Source organism: Hippoglossus hippoglossus, chromosome 6 (genome assembly GCF_009819705.1).
Source record: "Hippoglossus hippoglossus isolate fHipHip1 chromosome 6, fHipHip1.pri, whole genome shotgun sequence".
Taxonomy (NCBI): Eukaryota; Metazoa; Chordata; class Actinopteri; order Pleuronectiformes; family Pleuronectidae; genus Hippoglossus; species Hippoglossus hippoglossus.
In genome coordinates, this window is record NC_047156.1 from 10,169,397 (window position 1) to 10,186,853 (window position 17,457).

Below are 17,457 nucleotides of genomic sequence, written 5' to 3' on the forward strand. Positions count from 1 at the left end.
AAACATCATCCAACCACAAACTGACAGTGAGGGCAGACTGGGGAGAGGAGATAAAGAATACTAAGGAAACAGCAAAGAGGATGGAGAAGTGGTTGTGTGGGGGGGTGAGGAGGAGAGGGAAGTAGTGGCAGGGGAAAAGTGTGTCTGTGTGTGTGTGTGTGTGTGTGTGTGTGTGTGTGTGTGTGTGCGTGCGTGCGTGCGTGCGTGCGTGCGTGCGTGCGTGCGTGCGTGCGTGTGTGTGTGTCTGTGTGTGTGTGTGTGTGTGATGGAAGACAATATTTAGTTATTTCTTGTCAGTTTCTTGCTATTGGAATCCGATAAAACTCTTATTTGTTCACTTTTCTGCGACGCATACGCACACATACACAAACACACCCATCAACACACTCTGTAAACACCCCTGACCTCCAGGTCGAGACAGCCGGGACCCCTGTGGCCCCCGGGGGTCACACTCTACTGCACGGAGCAGGGGTCAGCGAGGTCGAGAGAGGAGAGGGAGGAGGTTCCAAACAAACACGCAGCACGATGTGCGATGATTACAGACAACAGCCAATAACGAGCGTCCACCTCTGACCTCATTGCCGTGGAAACGTGAGGGAATGCCTGTCACCGAGGGAGCAGTATAACTCAATCTATCACCAGACATTGACGGAGGGAGGGTGGGGAGTAAGGGAGGGATGGGAAGAGAAAAGAGGAATGATGTGAAGAAGAGGAGGGAGACAGTTTCGAGATGTGGTCAATATAATAGCAGCCTTACACCCGTCCCACTGCGCCTCCCTTTTCCTTGTTGGAGCTCTTGATCTGTTCTCCGGCAGACAAGACACGAGACGAAGAAGAAGAAGAAGAAGAAGAAGAAGAAGAAGAAGAAGAAGAAGAAGAAGCCCTCCCCCTCCTCCTCTCCTCTCCTCCCCGGCTCCCTCTCTCTATCATTTGGCTGTCAGGGGCATGCTGTGGCAGAATAAGAGCTGACACCCGGGTCCCAGCAGCAACCAGGGGCTGCCATCAGCACTTAAACATTTTTCTCTCTCTGCTACTTCCCGCTTCTCTCCCCCTGCGTTAGTGCAGCACTCCAACTGCTGACACGGAACACAGAGATGTGAAGAAAAAAGGGGGGAGAGATGGAGGAGAAAAGTGAGAGAAATCCCTCTTCCATCTTGTTGTTATTCCCACTTTTCCTTCCCCTCTTGTTTTCTCGTCTCCCTTAGCCTCCCTCCCTCCCTCCCCATCTCAGGGGTCACTGACCCCGAGTGAGTGAGCCTCATTACCCAGTCAATCTGTATCTACTCACATAGCACGGGTGTCTGCATGTGTGTGTGTGTGTGTGTGTGTGTGTGTGTGTGTGTGTGTGTGTGTGTGTGTGTGTGTGTGTGTGTGTGTGTGTGTGTGTGTGTGTGTGTGTGTGTGTGTGTGTGTGTGTGCATGTAACAGTAAATATATTTGTCATTCCTGAAGACACTCAGGAAAGACGCTCAAAGAGACGACAGAGGACGGGTGTCATCGCAGAGAGGGAGCGAAAAAGATTAAAAGGCGGCGAATCAAGGATGGGGAGACCAGAGGATAAAGTGGTGGGGGGAGATAGATAAAGGGATGGATGGTGGGGGGGGATGGGAGGGGGGAGGGGTTTGCACGGCGTGGATCAAAGTTAATTGTCACATATTGTACGTGAAAAACCCGAGGACGCTTCTTACAACCGATCCTCCTCATCATTCCTCCGCTCCTCGCTCTTCATCAGCTCCTGGGTGTCTTCCACACCATCGGGGATTTAATTGGACACTGATGGGTTCACTGTGACCTCAAGAAAAATAAGTTTAAATTGCCGGGATGTGAAACCCGAAGAAGCCGCATCACCACCAGCATTAGTCCGTTATAGAAACACTCAGAAACGATGCAGAAGGCAGCACAATCACAGGACTGTCTCCGCTCCTCCAGACTTATGACACGGCCTCAGACGTTCACTAATAACACCCTCAACTGGAAGCGCATTGAGGTTTTGGGAGATTTAGCCTGCATGGTTTGGTCTGTGTGTCTTTGTCTGTGTGGTGTGTGCTGGCATATATACGAGTCTCCATGTGTGTGCAGGCAAATGAGGATGAGGATGAAATTGAAGAGAATGAACACAAACACACACAGAGACACACAGAGACACACACACTCACACACACACAACCACACATCACCACCACCACCAAAAAAAAAACGAATTTCAGCCCCCAAGCTAAACTCTGGACTCAGGCTGTCTGGTGCCTGTCTCGCCACGAAGCTATCCCAAACACGCCATTCATGCATGCTCTCATAGACATGTATTATGACAGTGTGGCCTGCTGAAGCCCTGAATCAGCACACACACACTCACACACACTCACACACACACACTAGGCTGACGCTGTCCCACCACAGCATGTAGAGCAGCATAAATCACGACTGTTAATGGGCCTGAGCCACAGGGCTTCACTGTACTTCTCCACCTTCAAACACGCTCTCTCTCTCTCTCTCTCTCTCTCTCTCTTTCTCTCTCTCTCTCTCTCTCTCTCTCTCTCCCTCTCCATCTGTGTTTGCAAGTATGAGCAGAGCACGGCGACACACATACTGAGTGGGAAATTAGCCTGCTGTGACACTCAGTCTTCTATCTATCCATCTATCTATGTCCCCAGGAAAGTTGTGAACTTCTCTCAGCACATTTCCCTGACCACCGTGTTGACCTCTGACCTCTGACCTCTGGCTCTGTGACCTCCAGACCTGCATCTGATGCTGTCGGACTTCACAGGATCATAAATCACTCCCTCGGACACAGACAGTCAGTCTGTGTGTGATGATTTTTATTTAAATCATTTTCTCTAAATTACACCATTAATACAACTTTGACTCACATCTGATTCTTTCCTGCGAGAATAGAGACACAGGGAGAGAAAGAATACTGACGTCTGATTAAAAATCAGCAACATGCTCTAATTGCTAAACAGACGGTAAATTTACAGTGTCACATACAGTATTCATCTTTGGTTTATGACTCTTTGCAAACACATTAGTCATGTGAATGAAAAATTATGAATCATAACTAATAGAAATAAATAGAGGGACAGGTGTTGCATTACTATTAAAGATATTTGAACAATCACAATTTTCATGAAGAGGTAAGTTGTCACATACAGTATGAGATTAAGCTTGACGTTTTGAACACACTTTAAATAATAGTTTATCTCCAATTTGGTTGCAATGATTAATATTATATTTTAAACAACAGATTAAAATGATAATGTAAACTGGAATATTGAAAATCTGATTCCACAACAGCAGTATTATTCTCAATATATGTGTTAATTTATTGTTTGAATAGAAACTAAAAGGCCAAACTCCAATTTTCATTTTTACATATATTTATGGGTGTCCTCTGACCACATAAAAAAAAAATGAAAATGGTAAAATAATCATAAAGGCAGAACGAGAGGTAAGACGTAGTTTTAGATACTGATCAGGAATTGCAGTGAAACTGGTGACATTGGAAGTATGAGTGGTGGACGCAGGTGCAGTAGCATTGGTTATGATACTATAATTGTAAATTCTCCCCACAGATAATGAATGAGACGATGAAAGAGGCGCACTTTCATTTTCATTTTGACACCAAAAGAAAGTAATGACATGTAAATTCAATAGACTGCAGGCACTTTTTTAATCATACGCATTTTGATATTTTTGGAGTATATAGCAGGTTAAGTCTTTGAAAATGAAATGTCAAATCCTATTTTTATTTTCAAACTGTTGGGAAATTGCATTTGGATTTAAATTGTGACCGGACTATTGCTCGAGCAAATAACAAATCACGTCAGATTGGTTGTAGGGCATTCTAATTTTCAAATTGAACCAACATTTGAATATTTCGGACTTCACAGTGACTTGTACGTCTGAAAATTAAATGTAAAAAACTGTGTTTCTATTTTTATTTTAATACGGTCATACAATTCCCACTCAACTTTGTGAAAATGAAAATTGGATTATTGCATTTGTCATTTATAATTCTACTCATAACGAACACATATATGTGGACAATTATAACGCTATTGATGAATTACACTTTCATTTTCAAGTTTACTCTCTTAATACTGTGTTCCCTTCCATATTTTTAATTTCTTTTTTCTTAGCAAAGATATACCCATCCTCAGTGTGGTTACAGATGTTACAGCCACTTTATAAAAATGTGACAGATGTGTTGGAGTGATGCGTACGGGTAGTTACCTGCAAATCAACACTTTGCCCTCCGGGATATCTGGGATACTGGTGTGTGTGCAGCTGGTGTCGTCACTTGTCAGTCGACTGTCACTTAACATCTCACGCTGCTGAATTAAAACACAGGAAAGAACAGAGGGGAGATTTTTCTGTCGAGGCAAAGCTGTTTTTATCAACATCTTATTAAGATAACAGATATTCAAATGTTTCCTCGTGCATGACTCTGGAGGGAGAACCAGGCAGTTTTGAGCTAACTAACCAGATCAAGGATTATTGAAGCTGCCAACACACAGACACACACACACATCGTCCGCACACACACACACATGCACATTACCTGGGGGGTCTGATCTCCCCCTCTACAGGCCTTCACCCCACATGCTCATCTCAATTAATCACCCAACAAAACAGATGTCAGGAACAAAGAAACCATCTCCTGGCCTGTGGGGGTGCGGGGTGGGTGTGTGGGGGGTAAGGCGGGGGAGGCTGGTGGGGGTGGTGGTGGTGGGTAAGGTGAACAGCAGTGGGGAGAAAGGACGGCAGGAGAAAATGGGAAGCAGCAGAAGGAAGTCCCAGTGTATTTAGAGCTGAGGTGGTTTTATGAGGCCGGTGATTGGAGGTTTTCAGGGGCAGTTAGAGTGGAATGTGTGAGCTGTTTATGTGCCTCTACTGTTACTGTACAATACCAGAGGAAACTGTAAAAAAAGAGCAGGGAGGAAAAAAAAGAGAAAAAGAAAGAAGTCACGACGTAAGAGGGGGAGAGAGCGCGGGAGACGGCAAGAGAGTGAGAGAACAACAAAGCCCTGGAGATGAAAGACGAGCTACAAAACAATGGATACAAAATAATGCGGCGCGGTGTGCAGAAATAGAGCAAAGATTGAAAACCTGCCAAGATAAAGACAAACCCCCAGCTTTTGAACTGTCACTTCACTGCGATATTGTCAGAAAGCAAATAGCAATCTTGACAGGTTTCAGCTGCTTTGAAAGAGACAGAATCATATTTTATTCACAAATGCATATTTTATGGCTTTTATAGCAAAGACCGTAACCTGTTGTTAAGCGCCGAGTTCTTGAATCCTGCGCTAAATTATTGACATCTACATAATGTACAGATGGAAGGAGCCGGGGGGGGTGGGGGGTGGGGGGGGTGGGGGGGGGGGGCAGCCGCAGGGTGGAGGAAACAGTATGGAGAACTAAAATCTCTATATTATTATAACATGGACACTGTCTTCACCCATGTCCATTTGTTTGTTTGTCAGCAGGATTACACAAAAACTACTCTGCCGATTTCCACTAAACTTGTTGGAAAGATGGGACACGGGTCAATTAAGAGAACATTAAATTTTGGTGTGGATCCGGATCAGGGGGCAGATCCAGGAATCTTTATCGCTTTTGCCAACATTGCGAGATGGGATTCTTTTTTAGCATCGTCATTATTTTCTCAGGGAATAATTTATGGATCTTGATGAAAAGAACCAGGCATGTTTAGGGGACTGATATTTATGAGGGTGTGTAATTTGGTGCAGATCCAAATAAAAATCCAGATCTAGGGAATTTAAATGTGGTTTCATAGCGGGGACTGTTTGGGCCATTCTAGTTTAACAGGACTCCATGAAAAACGTGCACGGTCTGAAGTCTGAAACAACACAGAGAAAGCCATCAATCTGCTGGTATTATCTCTCCACTGTTTCCTCTCTTCCAGAGCAGCAGCCCTCTGTCTCTCTCTCCGTCCGCCTGTGGAGTGCGGAGGTGAGAGTTACGGCTCGCATCAATAACGGGCAGATATTAGCCCGGTCTTCATTCTTCAAGCACGGCCCTAAATCACATCAGCCCCAGAGGGAAGCAAATGAAGAGAGGAGGGGAGGAGGAGAGGAGGTGGTGAGGAAGGGGAGGCAGAGCACCACAGCAACAACAGCAGCAGCAACAGTGCAGTGTTGGTAAAATACACACAAGTGGAGCAGAAATGCATGGGGGGGGGGTTTAAAAAAAAATATGAGAACACATCAATTTATGCAGCATAAAAACAAGGCTCTGTGTTGTAACTGCGAGTTCACAAGCTACGCAACACGCCGAGGGAGGAGAGGAGAGGAGGCATGATGACTGTGTGTGTGTGTGTGTGTGTGTGTGTGTATGTGTGTGTGTGTGTGTGTGTGTGTGTGTGTGTGTGTGTGTGTGTGTGTGTGTGTGTGTGTGTGTGCGTGTGTGTGTGTGCGTGTGTGTGTGTGTGCATATGTGCCACTGCATGTCTTTAAGCCCATTTTTCTGCATGTTTGTATTTCACTGAGCTGTGTTAATGAAACGCACAGGTTCACTGATGCAGCGCACACGGAGAAACAGGATCCCAGGTCAAAGATCAAGAAAAAGACAGGATACTGAGTTGTGTCCTGAGTTGCTTTCAGAATCCATCTCTTTCTTTTCCCTTTTTACAGTTTTTCTCTATCACAGTGGCTGAGACTATACTAACAGGACAGGGGCACTTCAGGGGCCAATCAGATCCCAGTGCCCCCTTGGCCCCACCCCTGGATCCACCCCTGTATATATATTAATGGTATATATACATGTATGTCTGACAACAAACTAAATGATCAGAGGTTTTAACACGTTGTTTTGAATAATAATTAATCCTCATTCAAGAATTTGAGCCAAAGCGAATGAGAAAAACTGTAATCTCCCTCTTCTCTGTGTTAACTCTAGAGGAAATGATTTTCCTGCTCACCTCTGGAGAATCCTATTATTCTCTTTCTTTATACCATTGGTGTCACATGTAACTCTGTTGTTCTCTGTCATTTCCTGTCCAAATGTCTCCGCCATGTTTTCCTTCCTCAGATAGGACCGAGCTCAGCTTGTTGTTATTAGAGTCAGCATCATCAGCATCTCTTCTTCCATTCACCTGCTCTTTTCCTTTACAGGGCCTATCTGCTCTTTTCTTTCCTCTACTGGTCTGAGTGGTTGCGGCGGCACTGTGCCTCTGGATCTCAGCCGTTACTTTGTTAAGCACAATGTTATCGATGCCATCATATGCAGCAGAAAGGCCAAATCTATAAAAATGAGACATAGGCTGTAAAGAAAAAGAACTGAATCATCTTACAGCTCTGGATGTGGATGATCGCAGTCTCTCTTCTTTCCCTCCTCTGCATATCACTTCAACTCATCCCTCCATCTTCATCCTCCCTCTCTCCTTTCAGTGCAGTCACTCACACACTCGCATGTCAATGCCTCTACACCTCAGCCCACATCTCGCTCATCATTCCTCATTTGTCATGATTGTCTCTTCCCAGCTATCTCCTTCCATCTCTCCTTCTCTCTCTCTGTAGGTCCCTCTCACTCCCTTTCCCTCTTGACATAATGGTTCGGTGACACTTTGTCTCTTCACTTCAGTGTCATGCCGACAGGAGGACTGCACACACACACACGCAGGAGAGAGTTGGAGGGATTGCACACAGTGATGGGAGTCTAATTTAATCCATACTCTACAGTAAACAGCGTGTGTGTCGTTCTATGAGCTGAGGTCAGGGGTCAGGCGGCGTTAAGACTGCCCCTCTGTCCTCTGTGCTGCCGGGGTCACACATCCTTCACAGACAGCTGCTGTCCATACTGGCCCCATGCTCTGAAGTATGGATCAGAAGAGCTAAAGAGCTTTAAAGGGATTACTCTCACTCTGCTCACACACACACACACACACACACACACACAGGTTTACCTCACAGACCTGACACACACACTGTGTATGTGCACACCTCACAGACTAAAGGCACGTGGACCGCCATGATGCTGCAGTACGAGTGTTTATTTTCCCTCTGTGTTCGATAATGTCATTGTGTCTGACAACGTAGTAGCCGACCTTTGCTCCTGCGTGCAGCACCTGTCGACCCCATTTTTACAGATGAGGTCAGAGGTCGCTGCACAAGCACACCCCCAGATGGAGCTCTCTTAGCAGCAGGGACAACACCTGTTAAACACACACACACACACACACACACACACACACACACACACACACACACACACACAGTGACTGAGCAGTGTCCTGTAAGAGACATATTCTCCTCAGCGTGATACATTTTAAGAAATGCATTTGTGTCCCGTGGGTGACAATCACACTGACACACAGCTCTGTGGAGACACAACACACACCACGCTCTGTTTGACATGTCATGTGAGTTCAGTCACTCACACACTGTGCACTGTATGAATGATGACTGGTTATAACTCACTAACTCTGAACACAGTGACAGGAGGTCACAGTCACACAGTAGTAACTGTGCAAGTGTGTGTGTGTGTGTGTGTGTGTGTGTGTGTGTGTGTGTCTGAAAAAGCATGAGAAACAGTGCATATGTTGATCTCATGACTCAACAGTTTTTATTATTCTGCAGTTTTTTCTAATAAATCTGCATTCAATGATTCCATTTAAAAATTGTATTTACATTTTAAATGATTTCATATTGTATTAAATGTATATTAAAGACAGTTTGACAAAATGTTTTTTATAAACAAAATGACAGTTAGAATTTTACTCTGATCACAAGTAAATTGGGATGTTCCTATTTTCAAAAAGTGATGAAACAGCCCTCCTACACATTATTTTCCTGCAAAATCTAAGATAAACAAACGTAAACAGCTGGAGTGTTTCCAAATTATTTATTGTGTAGTCCTGTGTTTGTGCGTGTGTTTGTGTGTGTGTGTGTTGAGCTGTCAGAGAAGATCTGGTGAGAGTGGGCTAATTGGAGTTAATTCACCATCTGTCTGTGTGAGCCAGCAGACAGGGTCATTAGCAGAGACAAGTCCAGCCACAGGGGAGGCCGAGAGGGGAATCACCATCCCTCACTTTCCCTCCCTCTGTCTTTAGTTTTCCTCTCCTCCTCCTCTTCCTCCACCATCACCACCAAACCTCCTCTTGTCTCATTCTGATGACCCTTCATCAAACCTCTCACATTCTGCCGATTGAGCCTCTTCCCTTTGCAGAGCACAAACGTACAAATGTATTTTTTAAAACTTTTTGTTTGACATTTTGTGTTGAATGCAGAGGAGTGTTTGAAATGGAAATGATGTGTGTGGAGCTCCTTTTGATTGTATGCATTGTTTTGTCAGATCAGCACTGCCCTCTGCTGGCCAGACGTGGGCCTGAGATCAAAGAGCTGAACAGAGATAAAAGAGACGACCAGTTATTTAACTGTCGACCACAGAGAAAAGCGCGCAGCCCATAATCTGTTTAATCTTCTTTGAGTTGAGGTAGATTAACCGAGCCATGATACTGACAGAAAAAATGTCAGCTTGTTAAATGTTTCACCTTCACTTTACAGCTTCCCTACAAAACGAGAGTATCTAAAATATAAAAGAAAAAAATGGGGAAATGTAAAAAGAAAAGGGCCAGATAAAAGAAGAATGAATTATAAATATTCAAAACTTTGTAAAGCCTCATGAAATATCCCACAGGTCTGTAGTTTGAAAATCATGCTGTACAACCACCATAAGCTGATTTAAAAAAATAATCTCATGTTTTAAAATCATATACTAAGATCATGTCCTGTGAATGTGACAAAAGGAAAACACCTGGAGTTTCTCTGTGATATTTAAGTGAGTCAGGGGTTCAGAACCTTCTTCTACTCCCCATGCTTCATGGTATTTTATCCAAAGTAAACTTCTTTAATTTCAGGCGCATGAAATTTAAGCTAATATTTCAAATGTAACTGCTCCGCCAAATATTCTTGTAAAATAACACAGGATTTTTTTTTTTTTTAACATCCTTAAATCACAGCATGGTCATAAAGACCAGACAGGAGAGTTCTGAGGACGCAGACCACCCACACAGGTTTGACTGATGTGGCGTCTGCACATGTCAGCTGGCGTTGACGCAGAGAAAATAATGAAGAGGAGAGGGCATTGAAATTCAAATTTTGGGGATGTTTTGAAATCCGAGCACTCAATCTGCTCTTCGTAGAGGTGGTGGGTTCGTATCAGTTCTCTCAGAGCAGGCAGTGACCATCGCGAGGAAAGAGTGTATCAAGACTCAAACCGTTTCCTCCACTCGTCTTGATTCTGTGTGTCGTAAGTCTTGAGACTCATGGTCATGCCGACAGTTGGAGATTTTTAAAAACACAACAGAATGTACTACTGTGGTATTTTACTGTCATTATCTCATACCCCACATCTCCTCTGCTCTGCTGTAGGACACTGTGACAGAAGATGTAAATGTTCGGAGAAGGGCTCATTTACTTCAGCAAATGAAGCCTGACTCAACGTCATTTTAGAGACTGTATGTGATTATTATTCATTTGTATTAATGACTGCATGGCATTTTGGCTCCTGAATCCGATTTAACAGTTAATAACTAGAAGTTTATCATTTTATATGTTTGAATACATGTTTAAATATAGTATTTAAAGTCTGAGATTTAAAATAACTGCAGCTTAAACCTGATTAACGTTTCTGCAGATTGTTCTGATCCTTGATTTAGTTTAAACAGCATTAGTAAATATATATATAGTGAAAAAGCAAAAAGGTAATTCTTACTTATGTCATTTGTCCTAATTTGAACATGGAAGAATGTTCAGCATGTATATTCAATTTGTGATTCCTATCAAAATCCTGGATGGCTATGCAGTTTCCTCTGTGTGCATTTTCTGTCTGTTTGAGTCCTTGCAACAGCTCCCGAAATAAAAAGCTGCAGAGACCTCCAGTATATGAGGTGTAAAATGTCTGGTGAAGTGTGGGTGAACTCTGTGGTGGAAAACAACTCAGGGAACCAGAGCTTCACAGGATCCCTGAGAAATGTCAGAAGTTGTAGAGATTCGAAATTCCAGCGTCCGGAGTGAGCTGTTGTCAGGGCTCCAGCATTTCTAGCAGTGTCCAGGAAGTTAACTACAATACACTCTTGTTGGTGGTGCTGCTGGAAGGACTCATAGCAGACACCCTGTAAACGAAAACAGAAACATACGCGTCACAAATGGAATATTAATCCAAAACTATACTTCTTCACATGGTGTCATTTTGATACATCATTAGAATAACAACATTAACGCTGGTGTGTAAGGCAGCATGCACAAAAAGACCCTGAAACTGAAGCAGCTAAATGTAAATGTGTGCTTTCATGTTCGTACACAGAAAATGTCTAATGCATTTTATTGTGCACAGTTGTGTAGCTCTTACTGTGTGTAGGTTTCTGTTAATGTGTAACCAGCCCGTAGCTTTGTGTGAGCATCCATGACCCGGAGCCCCTGTGCCTCTCCTGTCACTGTAAAGCACTCAGTGTGAGTCTTCAGAGCGGCCGGGGTGACCGGGTCAGTGAACGCCTCGCTGCAGTCACTCTGGGCCTCCTGCCAGGTCAAAGACATTTACACCAAGTAGTACACATGAGTGAGAGAGTTTTCACAGCACTCCTCTGAATAGAGGCCTCTCTCTGTCTCTCTCTCTTTCTCTCTCTCTCTGGGTTGATGATGCATGTGTGAGTGGATTTAGTATTTTCATTCATAGAGACTGTTTCCATCTGATCAGGAGGAGGAGGAGGAGGAGGAGGAGGCAGCCTCTCTGGTTGTCTGTAGTCTGTGAAAATATAATTACATTACTCCTGCTCTCAATCTGCTCCACAGGGAGAAAACACAGACAAGACAGTTTTCTCTGGAGACGTTACTACACTAAAATATTTATGCTGCTGATCTTTTGCATCACGCAGCGTCATTCTACAGGAGATGGCATTTCAGGCAGAACAACACGCCTGGAGAGGTATAGTTCGCCCGGTGGAGGTTGGCTGCAGGGATTTTATTGCAACATCCACCATCGGATGGCTCAGAGATCTGAGAATCCACGGACAAGCCCTGCACCCGACCATAAAAGAAAGTGGGTCCTAAGATGCTAGAGACATACACCCAGGTCTGATCAGCCTGTGGTTGGCCTTGTGATGAAAAGGAGAAAACTCTTGTTGACGCTGAGGTACACAACTGAACATGTGTCCCTAACAACCGCTGGTGGTCGCCGACATCCGTTAACTGGTGGTGCTGGAGACTTTCAAATGTAAAAGAATATTCTCCATCTTGTCCCATGTAAGATAATATAAGATAAGATAAGATAAGATAAGATAAGATGAGATGAGATGAGATAATTCTTTATTAGTCCCACAATGGGGAAATTTGCAATATTATAGCAGCAAGAGTAAAAAAAAAGGCATTAGTGAGTAATAATAGGTAACATGCAATACTTAAGTGTAAGTATAATAATACTGTAAGGAAGTGTAAGGAATTTAAAAAATATAGAAGAACATGAATGGAATAAAAACTAATGTATACAGTGCAAAAACAAGAAAAATGTGTATAGTGTTCAAATATATACAGTGAATGGATACTAAATTAGATAGATAAATAGACAGACAGATAGATAGATAGATAGATAGATAGATAGATAGATAGATACTTTATTGCTCCCTAGGGGAAATTTAGGGTATCTAACTATATCATATCAATAATGTATCAGTTCTAACATCAAATATATGTGGTCATCACATATTCTAATCAAGCCATATTTTGTGTGAATATTGTCAACACAGAAAATTACATAACGGGTGTGGGTGGAGGTGCTTTGGGAGCATCCATCCATCTGTTCCACTTACCGCCAGCAGGAGCCGCTGGTCAGCGGGTGAACCGGCTTTGAGCGCCCACAGTCGGCTTCTCATTAGTGGGAGACCGGGATGCTCCGCCGCTGCTGGAAATGCTTCAGGACCTGAAGGAGCCTGGGAGCCGCCTTTGTACAAGACACCAGCTCCGTCTCTGGAAGTTTATACAAGCAGAAACGTTTCTGGATCCGCTCTGCGAGGAGCCGGAGTGAAGAGCAAGTTGTTTGGAGCAGCTTCGGAGCCGGAGGTTGTTCGTCTTTGACGCTCACAAGTTTAGACAGCTAATGCTAACGCTAAGCTAATAATATTAGCCTCGCTCGCTAGGTAAATACGCTGCCCCTTTTCGGACTTTCCTGCCCCCGCGGACCACGCCGTCCACCTCGGACCCGCGCCGCCAGGAGACAGTTTGCACTATAATTGATTCAGGTTTGACGGGGAGGCTCACTCTTCGGAGATGGGTGGATTTGTGTTGCGCTGTACATAAAGCTAAGTGGCTGTTAGCATACTAGCTAACTGGCGGTTGCTAACGTCGCCGAGCCGGCCAGCCAGCAACTTCCACCGCGGAGTTTCGGCGAGCTAACCACGGCTGTATTGTCGCCCACGGGCCACCTCTGTTGCTGGAAGCAGTCAGCCTGCACCCATGTTTGAAATGGAGACACATATCTCGTGCCTTTTCCCAGAGATCCTGGCCATTATTTTCAGTTATCTGGACGTTAAAGACAAAGGGAGAGTAGCCCAAGTGTGCGCGGCCTGGAGGGACGCGTCCTACCACAAGTCGGTGTGGAGGGGGGTGGAAGCCAAGCTCCATCTGCGGCGGGCGAACCCGTCTCTGTTCCCCAGCCTGCAGACCAGGGGGATCAAGAAGGTCCAGATCCTCAGCCTGAGGAGAAGCCTGAGCTACGTGATTCAGGGGATGCCGCACATCGAAAGCCTTAACCTATGTGGCTGCTTCAACCTCACAGACAACGGACTCGGACATGCCTTTGTGCAGGACATCCCGTCACTGCGGGTGTTGAACCTCAGCCTCTGTAAACAGATCACAGACTCCAGCCTGGGCAGGATTGCCCAGTACCTCAAAAACCTGGAGGTGCTTGAACTCGGGGGCTGCAGCAACATCACAAACACCGGCCTGTTGCTCATCGCCTGGGGTTTGCACAGGCTCAAGAGTCTGAATCTGCGCAGCTGCAGGCATGTGTCCGATGTGGGCATCGGTCACCTGTCCGGCATGACCCGCAGTGCTGCAGAGGGCTGCCTGTCTCTGGAGAAGTTAACCCTGCAGGACTGCCAGAAGCTGACTGATCTGTCCCTCAAACACGTCTCTAAGGGCCTGAACAAACTCAAAGTGCTCAACCTCAGCTTCTGTGGAGGAATATCAGACGCTGGGATGATCCACCTGTCACACATGACCCACCTGTGCAGCCTGAACCTGCGCTCCTGCGATAACATCAGCGACACGGGGATCATGCATCTGGCCATGGGCTCCCTCCGGCTGTCTGGACTCGATGTCTCTTTCTGTGATAAGATCGGGGACCAGAGCCTGGCATACATCGCCCAGGGCTTGTACCAGCTCAAGTCCCTCTCTCTTTGCTCCTGCCACATCAGTGATGATGGCATCAACAGGATGGTGCGGCAGATGCACGAACTCAAAACTCTCAACATTGGACAATGTGTGAGAATCACAGACAAAGGGTTGGAGTTGATAGCCGACCACCTGACCCAGCTGACAGGAATTGATCTGTACGGTTGTACTAAGATCACCAAGAGGGGTCTGGAGAGGATAACGCAGCTCCCGTGCCTTAAAGTGTTAAACCTGGGACTGTGGCAGATGACCGAGAGTGAGAGAGTGAGGTGAAAAGTAATCTAATTTAGTATTAATTTGTTTCATTGTGCATAGCGCTCAGTTTCTTAATTTTGATTTCTAAACTGTGACTAAAAACAAGGAGAGGGACTCATTGATCACTGGAATATTGTTCACCTCTGCTGCAATATCCACCTTTACTCTGACTTTCTCAGTTTTGTTCTCTCTCTCTCTCCGGAGGTGCATCGTTTAATCTCAGCCGGTGTTCAGTTCTTACTATCTAGCTACCTCACCCATCTAACACAGGAGTGCCTACGATTGCTGAACACCAGAGTACATTGCTTATTTTTGTGACTCACCCACCAATGGAGATTTTGATATTTCAGAAAAGTGTCATTGCAGAATATTAGGTAGGCATTTAAACTCTTAACAGAAAGGCTGGAGAACCTTGGATTGAAGTTTTGATAGATTTTTTTTTGTCTGATGTATTTTTTTACTTGTAACCAGTATTTTTTTTGTAATGAACGACTGTTGTTGACAAAATTGTACTTCAAATTGAAGTGGGTGGATCACTCCTGTTTGTCATTGTTTACGTATGTATAGTTGGCGATGTTTCGTATTCCTGAGGAAACAAGTATGTATCAGATGTTCCGCTATGCTTCTCTGTCTAAGGTTCATCAACATGACTCCAATAACGCATAGTAATTAACATGCTGCCAAGGCTTTATGCAATACCTTAAACTGATCACCAGTGGGTTTTCTCCTGAGGAGCTTCCAACGATAGTGTCAGAGTATTTGTTTAAAAAAAGCAGTAATTTAAGATTGTTTTATATTCATACAGTAGTGATATTTATGAATAAAGATGGCAAATATGTTTCAATCCTGTCGGTTATTTGAAATTGTTTTCTCCCCCCCCACTATTTCATTAATGATGCTAATGTTATGTCTGCAAGGTTTTTGCATTTCAGTAATGTCAGAACAGGGTCTTTTGATTTCTTATGTTTAGTAGCTCAGAGAAAGCTACCACTAAATATAATCTAGAGTGAATCATGTAAATGAGAGGAAGGTTATTAATTATTTCACAGGAGAGATACAAATTATTAATACCTGGTATTTTACGAACCTCTACAGCTGAGGGGAGGTCACACCTCATACTCATTTAACCAACGGACATTGCATCTTTGGTTAATGTTTGAATCAGTATTTTTAACAAGTTGTAACGTCACACAGAGTATTTATTAAATCCCAGTGGCACTAGTAAAACTTCAAATAATACAAAGTGTGTTTCAGAAACAGTTCAAAGCCCCATTTGGCAAATTTGTATCCTTCATAGCTTTACGAGAGAAAGACCTCAGCACTCGCATTACAATGCATGTTCTCAGTAAGTCTATGAGGACTCAGGGGCCCGTCTGTAATACTGACGAATGCTTTATGGTCTGTCACAGAGACTTAGGCCCCTGTACACTCACCTTTCTGATGTCCAGAATCCTGCATTATTTGCTTAAAGAAACAGCCCACGGTTCATTTCATTGACATGTTCACGACGGTACATGAAGAAGTTGGCATGACAACAAGCAGCGTTCTTCATCCTGATGTTGAGAGTTAACATTTTGAGAGGTGAGGACACATTTTGACCATAGGGTCCATTTAGTAGCAGTTAATGCATTTGTACCAAATTGATTTTATATTCATGGAGCATGTTGATCTACACTGAACACAAATGAAAGTAAGTATTTGATACTTGTGTGTTCACTGACATACGGATGCTTGTGTCTGGGTAAACAAAACAAATTCTTAAGGAGTTTAATAGATTAATATTGCGAAAGTGCACGTCTTCGGCCATTTAATATGGCATCTATTGCACTTCTGTCCCGTCCTGGGAGAGGGATCCGTCACATGTGGCTCCCTGAGGTTTCTACGTTTCTTTTCCCCCTGTTAAATTGTCTTTTTTTGTAATTTTTCCTTACCCTTGTTGAGGGTTAAGGACAGAGGATGTCACACCTTGTTAAAGCCCTATGATACAAATTGTGGTTTGTGAATATGGGCTATACAAATACAATTTGATTGATTGAATCAGGTTAGAGATTCATTTCCCCAATTACTAATGTTATTTATGGAAGAACATGGGAGTTATAAGACTTTGACACCAATACTATTTAAGATGCATTGTATTGCCTTTGAATCAAATCCATAACAGCAGCAATTGTCACAAGATGAGAATTTGCCTTTAAAGACTGTTTAAATAGGCAGATGAAACAAACTCATTGGGTGAAGTTTATAGTATAAGTAGCGGCTTAAATTCTAGTTTGGTCAAAAAAACAAACAGACAAGAGACCAAGGCTTATAATTTATTTATTTACATACATACAAAATCCAAGTAACTCACAAACATGTCTGTTTTTTGCTTTCTTTTAACAGTTTGATTCTTAACACAAACAGACAGAAGGCAGTACATTTCTTATCCAAACGCCAAAGAAAACAGATACCATGAGTTTGACTGAAGCCCCTTAACCGGCTCTGTGTTCCTCAATAAGGAGTCGAGAAAAAGAAGTGACGAGACATTAAGGCAAGGGCAGCGACACACAGGCCATAGTGAGGAAAATAAAAACAGTTGAAACAAACGCCGCCCTTCTTTCTCTGAACCCAGCCGTGGTCGGTACGAGGGTTAGTGAGGAGCGGAAAGAAATAAACCCTCACTCCAAGAAGTTTTACAAACGAGAAGTACAAAAACAATCCTCCAACCAACATCCTCCAAAACCAGAGATGTGCTTTGTTTGTTAGAAAACCTATTTTTTTAGACGTATACTGACGCAGTGTTCTACCGTGTGTTCTGTAA

General features: G+C 43.8%; 1 protein-coding gene across 1 annotated transcript; it reads left to right on the plus strand.

Annotated features, from left to right (window-relative positions):
* Positions 1 to 12,824: 12,824 nt before the first annotated feature.
* LOC117762624 (F-box/LRR-repeat protein 14-like) lies at positions 12,825 to 15,501 on the plus strand. The gene has a single exon (XM_034587069.1). The coding sequence runs from the start codon at positions 13,464 to 13,466 to the stop codon at positions 14,673 to 14,675; it is 1,212 nt and encodes a 403-aa protein (XP_034442960.1). The 5' UTR covers positions 12,825 to 13,463; the 3' UTR covers positions 14,676 to 15,501.
* The last annotated feature ends 1,956 nt before the right edge of the window (positions 15,502 to 17,457 follow it).

Excerpts from the sequence above, each read along its gene's own strand:
- LOC117762624 (XM_034587069.1), top strand. The coding sequence starts at position 13,464 with ATGTTTGAAATGGAGACACATATCTCGTGCCTTTTCCCAGAGATCCTG.